Raw genomic sequence first — 13,737 nt, forward strand, 5'->3', positions numbered from 1 at the left:
TATTTTGGTCATCTTTTTTTTGGCATGTTTTGTAATACTAAGTACTTTTCTTGTCTATCAACGGAAATCATGAAGTTCAATGTGTGCAAAGGAGTATGCTTCTGGATACCCTTGCAAAATAATTAGCTCCAGGAATGATCAGATTCAATGCTAAAGTTGTTTCCATTCAACAATCTACAGATTATTCTTTAACTATAGTAAAACTGGGAGATGGAATGCTTATCAAAGCTAAGGTAGCATCTTAAATCCAAACTTTTGACTCCCATTTGAAGTAGTAAAACTTGGGCGTAATTCTGAAAAATTACCTGGTAGTTATGCCACAATAAGCCTTCTAAAGCTGAAGTAGAATAATTACATATGCTTGGAATGTAACAATGTAACAGAGTGCTGAGCCCCTCTAGAGACATCCTTCTATAGACTTTGATTCTCAAATGATATTTGAGGCATCCTTCTTCTGCTATGTCTTTTACCTTTTTTCTATGGAATGGGGATGAGAACAGGAATGCCACAAATATCATTTGATGCATATCCAGTTTTGTGGGAAAGGCTCATTGGATGTCGCTGGGACATCCCCTACATGAAGGGACCATTCTTAGAATATTCCCAACAAGAAAGGAACTAGTCTACCATTCCTGAAATTTGGTTCTATGTTGGAGCCATTGGTGAAATTCATTTTCTTGCAAATTCTTGCTAGAAGATAGAGTCATCAACCTTTGGCCCATTACAATGTCAACCTGCAAAAACAATTAAAGCATTGGATAAAGATGCACCCTTTATACTACAACAAACCTTTCATAGGTTGTTTGAGACAAATAAAATGCAAGCTGATTTGAGTTCACGATTATATATCCATAAATAGAAGTTCCTCCTCAACTGTACATTGTATATATTATAACCACTGACATAATGATGGGATGATCTGGTGAGAAGCCTTCATTAACTGAATTACATTATGTTATATGGAAGTGTCTTGATTTACTATCGAGTACTCACATGTATGTTTAAGGTTAAAAAATTAGTAAACTGCATTCAAATGCATGCTAGTCACATTATTTTATGCTAGAAAATTATACTGCAGATAAGTAGGCATTGTGTTGCTGGACAATTGTTCAACTTATGAATAATTACAGGTAACCAAAAAATTTGGTTTCTTTGGTAGAGGACTATTTAGCAGAAAATGAAAATAGATTGCTAGTCTTTGCTTTCAGCTAGGACTAACATCCTTTGAGTTTTCTTCAATCTTCAAGACAAACTATTTCCATTGTTAAAACTTAAATAGATATAAGGTAGAGGATAGGCAATATTTAGTTGGCCAGAGGCCAAGACTACTTTATGTAACCCAAAGTATAATCGTGAACAACTATAGCTTGTATTGAAACACTTGCATATAGGCAATGAAGCACATAAAGTTACATCGTAAGTTGCACATGTACATAATCAAAATGTTTGCTATTAAATAATTTAATAATCAATACACATTTTAGCCTAGGAGATCATGACCATATACAACGATGAGAATAGAAAAATTATTTCCCAACTTAATATTCAACCTCGGTTTGATTTTCTTGTTTATAATCCAGGGAACCATGGTAAGGCCTGTAGATCCAGAGGAGGAGCTCAGAATGATGGCTCAAGATGTTCGTGGTTATGTGGAAGCTGTTCTGAATAGCCTTGTTGCAAATGTTCCCAAAGTAAGACATCCATGTGGATGAGCACACAATACAACCATACAGAATCTCAGTGTTTATTCAGTCCATGATACTTGAATTGATGATTTGATGATTTGTAGGTTGTGGTGCTTTGTCAAGTTGAGAAAGCCAAGGATGAAATGATAACCCAACTTTATAGCTCAGTCAGGTAAGGTTTAATGACAAAATGTGGTTAACGTACGTCAATAATTAGTTTGATTGTTTTCCCATTTCTGTATTTTTCCAGGCTGATTTTGATTTTCACTTGAAATTAGGTGTATTGGGACTTTATGAAAGTAGTGTTTTTTGTCATCCTCTGTAGGTGTAGTAGACACCTGTTGATTGGAGCACTATACATTTGAGATTTTGGGGTGCCTTTTCAACTTTTTGTTTAAAAAGGTCCTACATGGATTTAAACTTGGATCGATCCCAAGAGAACTTTTGACTTATCAATTCTATTTTCCAATGTTGATATGTATGTAGTGTGGGCTCAGTAGCAACACCTTTTAACCTCAATATCAATGACAATGGAGCAACTATGAGCCCTTTTTTGGTTCCTTTTTATCAGCACTCTGTTTTACTCATTTATGTCTCTTTATTTTGAATTTTAATTTAATTTAATTTTGAATTTATAGACAAACTATGTTATTGGTTGTTTTGATCAATACTAGTTTTCTTTTCCTACTTTTGTTGGCATTTTCCTCGTTGAATTGGTGAGGGTTTAGTATTTTTCCACTTATATTTATTTGAATTTTAATTTAGTTTAATTTTGAATTTATAGACAGACTATGTTATTGGTTTTTTTGATACATACTGGTTTGCTTTTCCTGTTTCTGTTGGCATTTTCCTGATTGAATTGGCGAGGGTTCCATGTTTTTCCACTTCTATTTATTTGTTTCCTTCTTATTTACTAATTGGGATTTTGTTTGTTGTAGTATTCATGGGCAATGTGAAGTTATCATGTTTGATGTTACTGCACAATTGACTTACAAGAATGTCCCAACCTGGTACAGAGATCTTTGCAGGTATCTCTTTTGCAGAGGGGTTGGATCTCTAAGTAGAAATGAGGGTTCCTTAATTGTGTGGTGGCACAACTACCTGAATCGATTAGCTAAATATCTTTGTGAATTTTAGGGTGTGTGAGAAAATTCCTATTGTTCTTTGTGGAAACAAGGTTGATGTGAAGAATAGGCAAGTGAAAGCTAAGCAAGTTACTTCTCATAGAAAGAAGAATCTTCAGTACTATGAGATATATGCAAAAGGTAACTACAACTTTGAGAAGCCATTCCTGTACTTGGCACAGAAGCTCTCAGGGTGAGCCTTTAATCTAGTTTCTAATGCTCCCTAATATGAATGTTATATTAAAAAATTTGCATTGATTCTATAATGGGTTATTTTTATAGGGATCCAAACCATCATTTTGTGGAGTCACCTGCTCTTCCTCCTCCTGAGGTTCAGATAGACCTTGCAACCCAGCAGCAGTAAGTAGAATGATATTTTCTTATTATTTTTTGTTAACTTTTATTGAAATAATTTGTTCCATTTCTAAAAGATTGAAACTTTGGCTTACAATCTTTTATGTTGTCAGGTACGAGGCAAAACTTGTAGCAGCTACGGCCCAACCCCTTCCAGATGACGATGATGATGCTTTTGCATATTTAGGGATTGGTGGATTCAATTAGTTTTGTATCATTAGAGTTTGCTCTTGAGTTCCGACATTTAATTTTGATTTGTATTTGGGGCTTAGAATATCATTATCACATCTCTCTGTATGTGATTTGGGTACTGTGCAGATGTTTTCATCAGTGGAGTTGGCTAAGCTATCTTAGTTCAACTCCATTACAGAGCTATTTTTATATGCTAAGACAATTTTTTCCATTATATACTCTTGCACATTTTGCACAAGAACTTTTTGTACTCTTCAAATATTTCAAAAATGCTCACGTGCCTTTCGTTGTGTACTATTGGGGGAAATGATAGTTTTGATGATTGTTGCTTGTAAGATATTATGGCTTGTTAAAACTTTCTCTGAAAATTCTAGCTATGTCTGAGGATTTATTTTAACTCTGAAATTGGTTTACATAAAGCTTGTACAATGAATAGTTTACCTGCTAGACTATCACAATAAATGATATTATAAAGTAAGCGCTAATACCTTGTATATGGGCCAAAGCCTCCCTTTGCAATATTGTTTTCATCCGGGACACTTTTTGTTGTAACTATCAATGTTTCCGTGGTAAAAACTATTGGTTGACCCTACTTATAGCCTCTATTTCCATTCGGGGCTCTACAGATTGCAATTTCTACAATGCAAACTTGCAATTTCTAACTTCAATTAGAAGTCATGCAACATCCATATGGAAAAAATATTGTATTCGCAATAACATCAAGAGGAAAGAAAGATGCATGTCCTCTAGAATGGATCTTCACACTGAGACCAATGCTAATGGTGTTGAGAAACTACTGTGCAATGGAATAAACAATGTTGAGGTGCAGAACAAATATATTTTGCCTCCCCAGGAGCAACCCAACATGTCTTAGGTATCTTTCTATGAGAGCATTCCAGTGGTGGATCTGAAACACCTGGATGGCCCTAGCAGAACCACTGTCATACAACAAATCCAATGTGCATGTCAGGAGGATGGCTTTTTCCAGGTACAACCTTCAATCTCCAATGTCCCAAGTTATGATTCTTTTTGTGGAAGGGATGGGATTCATGAGGCTTTGAATTTTGAATCTCATGATATTGTGATATAAACTATTTTGAAGATTTGAATTTTGAATCTCATAATATCTCTCAATAAACTTCCAAAATCTCAATTATGAACAATAATTCTTAAAAAAATTATGTTCAAATTCAGTATTAATATGGTTGAAGCTGCATGATATGAACAGATAGTGAACCACGGGGTACCAGAGAGGGTGATGAAAAACATGATGGGAATCGCCAAAGAATTCTTCAAAATGCTAATGGAAGATCATGCATGCCTCTATTCAGAGGATCCAAAGCAACCGGCTCAACTTGCTACAAGCTTCAATATTCACAAAGATGAAGTCCTTAACTAGAGGGACTATCTGAGACACCCTTGTTTCCCATTACATGAAATCATCGAATCTTGGCCTAAAAAACCTACAGCCTATAGGTAGCCATTAAACCTTATGTCAACCATTAAAGTAGAAATCATAACTCGTTTGGCTTAATAAAATATTGAAGCTTTTGTTACGGGGAAATTGCAGGCAAGTACACTGTGGAGGTGAGGGCACTGTATTTAAGGCTGCTGGTTGCAATTTCTTAACCTCTAGGACTCCATTTTGATTACTTGAATAATATTTTTGGGGAACACAAACAACTATTACTTGTAAATTACTATCCACCATGCCCAAACCCAGATGTTACCCTTGCTTTAAGAAGCCATTCAGACGCAGGTGGCATCATTGTTCTAATGCAAGGTGATGTCAGCGGTTTGCAAGTACTTAGAAAAGGAAAGTGGGTTGCTGTAGAACCCATTGCTAATTCCTTTGTTATCAAACATAACAAGCAAGTCTTCCTTCGTCAAAATCGAAATAATTCACAAGCTACATAAGAAACCTCCCAAGCTTTTGATAAGTGATCAGTTAAAGAATATTTGTGATGAGTCTGTTCAGAGTATTAATTTTCAATAATGATCAAAAATATTTTGAAAAAGAAGTTAAAATAACTGGACGGGCATAAAAACATTCCATTACAGACCGTTCAATCGAAAGAATACTCACTCTATAATACTGTGTAATCCAGTTCTAGATATCATACTCACTCTATAATACTGCATAATCCAGTTGAGCGATGAAGCTATATTTTTTATAACATGATTGAAGCATAAAACTAACCCATACCTACCACTAACGAAATTCCTAAAATCTTGTACAGTTGATAACTGTGGCTATCAAGCCTGCCTAGGTATTCTTGTGGGTATGTTGTCTGTCGAACACATAAAGGTATCACCATTTCATTAATTGGGCTCTCGATTGATTTCTGCATAAAGATTCGCATTGTCTAAATCTAAAGTTGTTTCCATTCAACAGTCTACATATTCTTCTTTAATTATAGTAAAACTGGGAGATGGAACGCTTATCAAAGCTAAAGTAGCATCTTAAATCCAAATTTCTGACTCCCATTTGAAGTAGTAAAACTTGGGCATAAATTTAGTAATGAATTGAATCCCCTCTTACTAAACAAAGGTAATATTAATAACCCATATGTGATGGTTCCTATCAGATAGGAATTTCTGTGGTGGTTTCTCTCATACACGAGTACTATTTTTGAACTTTGAATGTGAAACTACTTTGAAAGAACATTCAAAATGATTTTATTTATTTATTTTTAAATATTTTTTTATATTGTCTCTAGAGAGACAAATGAAATTGTCTCCAGACAGACAAATCAAATTGTCTCTTAATAGACAATAATTCTTGTCTTTATAGAGACAATAATAATATGTGTTCTATATTGTCTTTATAGAGACAAATTTTTGAGACACCCGCTTAGAGACAATATTTTTTTTTTTCTCGGTGAAAAAACTAATCTATTAAAATATATACAAAGTTCAGAAATACATCAAGGCAATACCAGTATGAGACAGGCTCTGGGCATTACACCCAAGAGCCGATAATGCATCAGACACCAAAACATACTTTCGCCCTCGCAGGGGCACCCGACTGAGACCGAGACTGAGACTGACTGTCGCTGACCATAGACTTAGGCCCTCGCAGGGGCAACGGACACAAAAAAGGGGTTCCAACCATTACCTCCCACGCAGGGGAGTCTGCTCTTGCCCAAATCACTAACAAAAATTGCATGACATAGATAACAAAACAGAAAACGCCAAAGACTAAAACTGCAATTTGAGCGACCAGGCAAACCTTGAGCGCGGGCGCCATCATTCGTCTGGTTGCTCTTCCACAATTGGGCACCACCCATAGTAGTCCGGCTCAGCGTCAGGTAGAGAGGTCGCTACCTCTTCCCCGATGCCCGCTTTTGGAACACTCTGAGCATGCTTGGAAATTTCCGGGTCGGTGGCTGGAATCTTTGCTTCCCGCTCCACATCCGCTTCAGGAGCCTGCTCTGCTTCCACTGGGTTGACTTGCATCCTTTGCCCCTGAACATTCATGGGGTCGTCATCATCTGGATCATTCTCAATAAACAGAACAGAAACATGCACGCTAATCCTTGGGTTGTTTGTCGAGCTGGTGAAATTGAAGATGGTGGAGCCAAAGGCTGGCAGGGTGGTCGAGCCTGATGCCCCTGCATCCATGAATTGACTAGAATGTAAGGGGGTGGCTCCAGTGGATCTGGCAAGATTGCAGTGGCAACAATGACCAGCACGGTCCCCTTCAGGCCTGCGTGAGCCCCCTCCTCTGGAAGAGCCTCGACGGCTAAGCATACGCTGTCGAGGTCTCACCATTGAGGGATGAGAAATCCTGCAAACCACAAGATGAACCAGGCTTTCTGAAACCAGAGCCGACCGCGTGATGAACCCGTTCACCTGAGAAGGGATCTCAACAGCGATCGAAAGGCCCGCCAACTGCATAATTGCCAACATTCCCTGCTCATTCCCTGTTTTATTCTCAGCTTCCTCACCTACCCTGCTCGGGATCCTATCCACCATCACTGCTGCCTTACGCTGGGTCGAATACGCTCTCCGGGCAATAACTGTTCCAGATATTCACCGTGGGTGCCACGTGATGGCTGAGGGGCGGCATGTGGCCAGCCGCCCACTCCTGTCCCATCTCAAATGTCACCCGCATCCAGGGGAGTTGCATCCTTGTGGACCAGTTGAGAACATTCTTGAGCTTCCACATGCGATAATATGGTATTCAGCTGTCTTGTGATTAGAGAGTGGTTACTCCCCACCCCAACATTGGCCATGAAGTCCACAACCTTGTTGCCCTCCCGCCTTGTGTGTGTGAAGGTGATGGCTCTGTTGCTGCGTAGCTTCTGTTCTATTGCCTCCAGTCGTGCTTCAAGCCTCCAGCTGGTTGCTATTTTTTTAGCCTAAGATCCATTTAGGATTTTTTTGGCCATATTGATGAGGATTTGGGAGTCTCCTTCTACCTCCAGAGGGTGGAGGTTGAGCTCCCCAGCAAGTTGAAGACCCTGCCAAAGCCCTTCCAATTCGGCAGAGTTGTTGGTATCCCATCCAATGTTTCCAAAGTAGAGTATCATGGGAACACCTTCATGATTCCTAACTATTCCACCAAAGCCTGCTAATCCGGGATTCCCTTTTGAGGCACCATCAAAGTTGAGTTTGAATGTGTGCTTTGGCGGTGGCTTCCATGCGACTTGATTTTCAATGCTGGCTGCCGGATGGTTCTGCTGGTGCATGCTTTTAGCGCAGCCGATTTGCCAATTGTCCATAATAGTTTTCTCGTTGGCTAGTGAGGGCCAGTCCTCCTCCTTCCAGGGTCTTAGCATCACATTTTCTTGAATATTTCTGCATAGCATATGCCAAATATTGTCCAGCGAAGAGCATTGATTTTTAAAAATGCGTTTATTTCGCTCCTTCCATATATTCCATAGAATTAGCCCGGGAATCATGCGCCATAGATGATTGAGGATGTTGCTCTTGTACGGGTCCCTTTGCCACTTTCCTATGGAGTTCGTAATTTCATTTTCAAGTCTGCATCTTCTTTGACATCGAAAGCTTGCCTTCTCCCAAAGATGGTTGGCTAGGGGGCATGAATCCAACAGATGTTGGAGCATTTCCTCATGAGCATAGCAGTTGAAACAGATGGAGGGACCATGGAAATTTCTTCTTCGGAGCTTGTCCCAAGTTAGGATTCTCTGATGCCCTACCAGCCAAAGAAAGTGACAGATTTTGGGCCAGGAGCCAGAGTTCCAGATTTGGCCCCAGATTGGATCCTGAGGAGCAGAGTTGTTGCAGAGTATTTTGTATGCTTCAGATGTAGTGAACGCTCCTTTTGGTTTATAAACCCACCTTAGGATATCTTCCCTTTCATCACACCTGATTTTTCTTTTGCTGAGCTCCAGTTCCAATGCTATGGCATCTTCGTAGTTTTCATTTGTGAGGATTTGGTTACCCAGTTTCCAGATTCTGTAGCCTTTCTCCGCATCCTGGGTCCAATAATGCCTTATCTTGACTTGTTGTGTCTCCTCTTCCATGTTGTTTAGAGGCAGGTTCAGAACATTGTTGAGGGTAGGAATTTGATTCCATGCGTCCATCCAGAATCTATCACTATTGCCATTTCTTACCTCCCAGAAGCTATGATGTTGGATCATCTTATAGTGTTCTTTGGCTGCATTCCAGATTAGTGATCCTTTGTCACTGGGCTCCAATCTTATAAGCTCTTCCCAGGGACGCTGATTGGCATACTTTGCTGTCCATAATGTAACCCATGGCTTGCCTGCGTTGGTGAGCCACTGCCACCAGATCTTGGCTCCCATGATGGCATTGTTGTGCTCCGGATCTCTTAGCCCAATTCCTCCATTTTCCTTCGGTTTGCATACTGTGCTCCATTTTACCAGAGCCCATTTGCGATTGGTTGCATTGCCTCCCCAAAGGAAATCTCTCTGAATTTTCCTAAGTCTTTTTAGGACCCATTTTGGCGCTGCCAGGATGGAGAAAAGGTACAGCGGCATTGCTTGAAGAATGGCTTTAATAAGAACCGCCTGGCTGACTAGGTTCAAAGTTCTGTGAGTCCATTGATTGAGACATGATTCAATTTTTTCAATTAAATTGCGCCAAGAGGAATGGTTGATGGCTGAGGCAGTGAGGGGAGCACCAAGATACTTAGAGGGCAGGGTGGCTATGGGGATCCCCAGAATGCGGATTATGGCAGACTTGACAACCGGGGGGGTGTTGAAGAAGAATATCTGCGATTTGGAGCAGTTGATGCTAGTGCCTGAGGCTTCGGAAAAGTCATTTAGCACTGCTTTAAATATGGAAGCTTCTTGAACAGAAGGGTACCCAAATAACATCGTGTCATCAACAAATTGCTGATGGGAAGTTGCTGGCAGGTGGTGTATGGAGATACCCTTAAGCTGGTGCGAGTGGAGGGCATTCTTAATGTGACGTCCCAGGCCCTCAGCCATCAAGACAAAAAGGAAGGGGGAAAGGGGGTTACCTTGCCTGATACCCCGGGAGGGGGAGAAGGGGTGAGAGGGGATCCCATTTACTAGGATGGAGAAGCTGGTGGAGGATATAAGGCTCATGATCCATCTGATCCAGGTGGGGCTGAATCCAAAAGCAGATAACATTTGCTGAATATAATCCCAACTGAGTTTGTCAAAAGCCTTAGAAAGATCAAGTTTAAGAAGCATACCTGCCTGCTTTGAATGCTTGAGAGTGTGGGTGATCTCATGCGTGTGGATGATTCCGTCCAAAATCTGTCTTCCTTCCACATAACCTGACTGTTCCAGAGAGATGAGCATGGGCAGGAGGGGCTTTAACCTATTTGCAATGACTTTAGAGATAACTTTATATATAACATTTCAAAGTGTGATTGGCCGAAATTTGTCCGGTTTGAGCGCGTCCTCCTCTTTAGGAATCAGAGCTATGAAGGTAGTGTTGAGCGAGGGAAGCAGCCAGTGAGAAACCTGCGATTCCTCCACCACCTCCCAAACTTCCAACCTTATTAAATCCCAAAACTTGTGAAAGAAAGTAGTGGTAAATCCATCCGGGCCGGGAGCTTTTCCTTCTTTAAGCTGAGTCATTGCATTGTCGACTTCCTAAATTTGAATTGGGCTAAGGAGGAGTTCATTGTGCTCCGCTGTGATTAATTTTGGTATATTGCGGGTGATTCTTTCAATTGCCAGTTGTCTGTTGATGTCAGGTTCTTGATGGACCTGCTTAAAGTGTTCGAGGAGTACCTTCTCAATGTCCTCATGTTGCTCCACCTTTTCTCCTTCTGAATTTTGTATGTGAGTAATATTGTTGCCCATTCTGTGTTGCACTGTGGTTCTATGGAAGAATTTGGTATTTCTTTCTCCCTCTTTTAGCCATCTGATTCGTGATTTCTATTTCCAGTATATCTCCTCCTGCTTTCTTCTGTCTTCAAGCTGATTATGGATGCACTGCTCCTGTTCGAGGGTTCTCTCTGTGTGGCCGCATGTACTTATTTCTCTTTAGAGATCCTCCAGGGCTTTTTGAAGATCATTTTGCGCCTTGAAGATGTTTCCAAAGGTCTCTCTATTCCATCTCTTGAGGTTAAGCTTTAGATGTTTGAGTTTTTGTTGAAACTGAAACATCTTGGATCCTTCTGGAGGGCTGAAGGATGTCCATGTGGAGTTAACGAAGTCTCTGAGTGAGGGATGAGTGAACCAAAACTCCTCAAAGCGAAAAGGTCTTCGTGTGTTATTGCCTGGACGCTGCCATTGGAGGGCAACCGGCCAATGATCTGAGCCAGAGTGAGGAAGAATGGCCGCCGAGAAATCTCCCCCCAAGTGGACCGAGTTATCTGAGATGAGGAAGCGATCTAGCTTGGAGGCTATCTGATGTGTGCCTGCTCTGCGATTGCTCCACGTAAAAGTGCCATTGCAGAACTGTAAGTCTATCAAGGATGCACTCTGAATAAAGTTTTTGAAGAGGGTGTTTTCCTGTTCAAACTTGTTTCTACCTCCTATCTTCTCCTCTAATTTTGTTATCATGTTGTAATCCCCTCCAGTTATCCACAGTGGGTGCCTTCTATTGGCGTTAAGAACTTCTAGGGTATGGAGGAGAGCAATCTTTTCCCTTGCTTCCTGAGGGAAGTATACATTCGAGAGATTCCCATGAATATTTGTGCCAACTATGTGGAAGGTAGCCTGTATTAAATTGTGTGAAGCATGAAAGTCTGACAGAGTGAGTGCTTGAGAGTTCCATGCAATGGCTAATCCCCCAGAAGCGTCGGATGCATCTACAGCAACTGATTGACATCCTGGCCAGGCTTTAGAGAGGACTCTTTCTAGAGTTGAACTATTACATTTTGTCTCTTGGAAAAAACATATTTGTGGCTTTTCCATTTTTACCATATTTTTAAGCATTCTAAGTTTTCCCGGGCCGTTGAGCCCTCTAAGGTTCCATGAAATGAGCTTCATAAGTCACTATTGGTAGAGGGCTTGTAGTACTTCGTAAGCTTAGCATACCTACCGGAGTCTACCAGAATCTTCCCGACCGCTATTGTTCTTTGGAGGTCGGTTCTTCTTCCCCTTTTTTCAGAGTCTTTTGGGGTTTGGCTTAAATCCCATTGACTTCCTGGCTGGATGCCAAGCTGATTTTGATGATAGGCTCTGGAAATGACCATTTCCAGTTTGTCAAGCTGGAACTCTGGGATGCTTTCATATGCTTTCTTCTTGCATGCTGCTTCTAGTTCGAGTATGTCTAATACGTGTAGATCTATACTTTCCGGTTCTTCCTCCATTTGTTGCACCTGATTATCTCCTTCCGTAGGTATATCTGGACCTTGTAAGGGGCCAGAGGATCCATCAACCTCCATTTCAATGTCTTTGTCCCTCTGCTTCTCTTTGCTCTCTGAGTTGTGGGTTGGGGGAGCTTTTGAGGAGGGGGGTTTGGATGGAGGGGCAGCGGGAGGTGACTGGGAAGCGGATGAGGGGAGGTCAGTGCATGGAGGAGAGGAAGTCATGTGCTCGTCCGTGATATGAGCCAGGATTCCAAAGCTATTCCTGACTGCATGGTCAGGGGCGGAGTTCTGTTTGGGTTTCTTCCCTGATGATGGTTTTTTATGTGCTCGCTTGCGAGTAGGGGCTTTGGTGAAGCCATCAGTGGTCTGAGAATCGGTGGGGGAGGGGATTTTAGCTTGAGCATTCAGGGGGCAGTCTCTAAAGAGATGCCCTATGGCATGGCATTTGCGGCAGTGAAACGGAACATGTTCATAGTCTAAAGGCTGGTTCCATTCATAGTCACGGTGAGAGAGACTTACCGATTCTGGCAGGGCTTTGTCTAGGCGCATGAAGATGCATATGCGGGCGTAAGATGTGTATCTTCGGTGTTTCGTTTCTTCAACAGTTCTTATATATTCCCCCAAACCATTTCCAATGTTTTTCAGGATATCCTCATCCCAGTATTCATCTGGCAGTGAGTATAGTCGTATCCAGACTGGTGCCCATGAGAGATCCTCCTGATCCAGGTTGAATCTGGGCACCCAGTCCCGTAGGTAAAGGCCGGTTGAGTTGTAGAAGTATGGACCCTCAACCAGGATTCTGTATTTGTCTTCCGGACAGAAAAAGATCGCTGTGAAGAATTCTTTTGGGCCTAACTGCAGAGTCATATCTCCCTTAGGTTTCCATTTCGCTGCAATCCAACTATAGAGGGCTTTTTCCGTAGGCCAAAACCCTATGAATTTCCCAATGAGTGCGTGATCCATCATGTATTGTATTCTTGCTTCTATTTTTTCCCCCGGCAGTTCGATTCTAGGTCGATCTGTAGCTATTGGCTTGCAGGTGGTTGAAAAGACCCTTTGGGTACCATCTGTTTGGTTTTGCTTCACCTTTTCTCCATTTACCTTAGCTTCCAGGTTTTCTTTTCCTTTGCGCTCATTCTGGCTCAAGTTCTCTTGATTGATGCCATGCTCATGGATCGTTCCAAACCGTATTGTTCTCTTGTTTTGGTGCTGCCCTTCGTGTGCGATGGGGGAGGTCGCCGAGGCCCCCCCCTGGGGGTCGCCCATGTGCCCTACGCCTTCTTACACCCTGTGTAGTGATGCTTGTACGAGTAGTCAGGTCCTTGGTTGTTGTCTACGCAGAACAGTCTGCGCCATCTGTGCTCAGTGCAGAACCCTAGCTGCGTTCTCCAGAGCTCCCGTTCCCGAACCTTTAAAAACCTAACTCAGAGCATCGCTTAGAGATAATATTTAAGATAATACACAAGTTTCTTTTTGTCTTAAGTTAAGACAATTGACTCAAATATTGTCTTAAAACCCCCCTACATGTAGTAGTGTATGTTGTCAAAAAAACATAATATTAAAAAATAATAAAGTAATAAATATTTTAACAAATTGAAAAATAGTAATAAAAAAAAGTTAATGCCGATCCTAAATAAAATGCTTCAATTTCTAC

General features: G+C 41.2%; 3 protein-coding genes across 3 annotated transcripts; 1 reads left to right on the top strand and 2 right to left on the bottom strand.

Annotated features, from left to right (window-relative positions):
• Positions 1–1,586: 1,586 nt before the first annotated feature.
• On the top strand, positions 1,587–3,370 carry LOC149230086 (GTP-binding nuclear protein Ran1B-like). The gene is made up of 6 exons (XM_089381202.1): positions 1,587–1,691; positions 1,790–1,857; positions 2,624–2,713; positions 2,823–3,002; positions 3,092–3,169; positions 3,277–3,370. The coding sequence occupies exons 1-6, from the start codon at positions 1,587–1,589 to the stop codon at positions 3,368–3,370; spliced, it is 615 nt and encodes a 204-aa protein (XP_089237328.1).
• A 3,973-nt stretch (positions 3,371–7,343) lies between these two features.
• LOC149230087 (uncharacterized) lies at positions 7,344–9,777 on the bottom strand. The gene is made up of 3 exons (XM_089381203.1): positions 8,690–9,777; positions 7,780–8,158; positions 7,344–7,517 (listed from the first exon to the last, which is right to left on the bottom strand). The coding sequence occupies exons 1-3, from the start codon at positions 9,775–9,777 to the stop codon at positions 7,344–7,346; spliced, it is 1,641 nt and encodes a 546-aa protein (XP_089237329.1).
• A 1,032-nt stretch (positions 9,778–10,809) lies between these two features.
• LOC149230088 (uncharacterized) lies at positions 10,810–11,685 on the bottom strand. Its single transcript, XM_089381204.1, has one exon. It carries the CDS (start codon positions 11,683–11,685, stop codon positions 10,810–10,812), a length of 876 nt encoding a protein of 291 aa, XP_089237330.1.
• Between the last annotated feature and the right edge of the window lie 2,052 nt (positions 11,686–13,737).

The sequence above is a fragment of the Pinus tabuliformis genome, chromosome J (assembly GCF_031772625.1).
Source record: "Pinus tabuliformis cultivar Carrire ecotype Pingquan chromosome J, CPIR1, whole genome shotgun sequence".
In the NCBI taxonomy this organism is placed as follows: Eukaryota; Viridiplantae; Streptophyta; class Pinopsida; order Pinales; family Pinaceae; genus Pinus; species Pinus tabuliformis.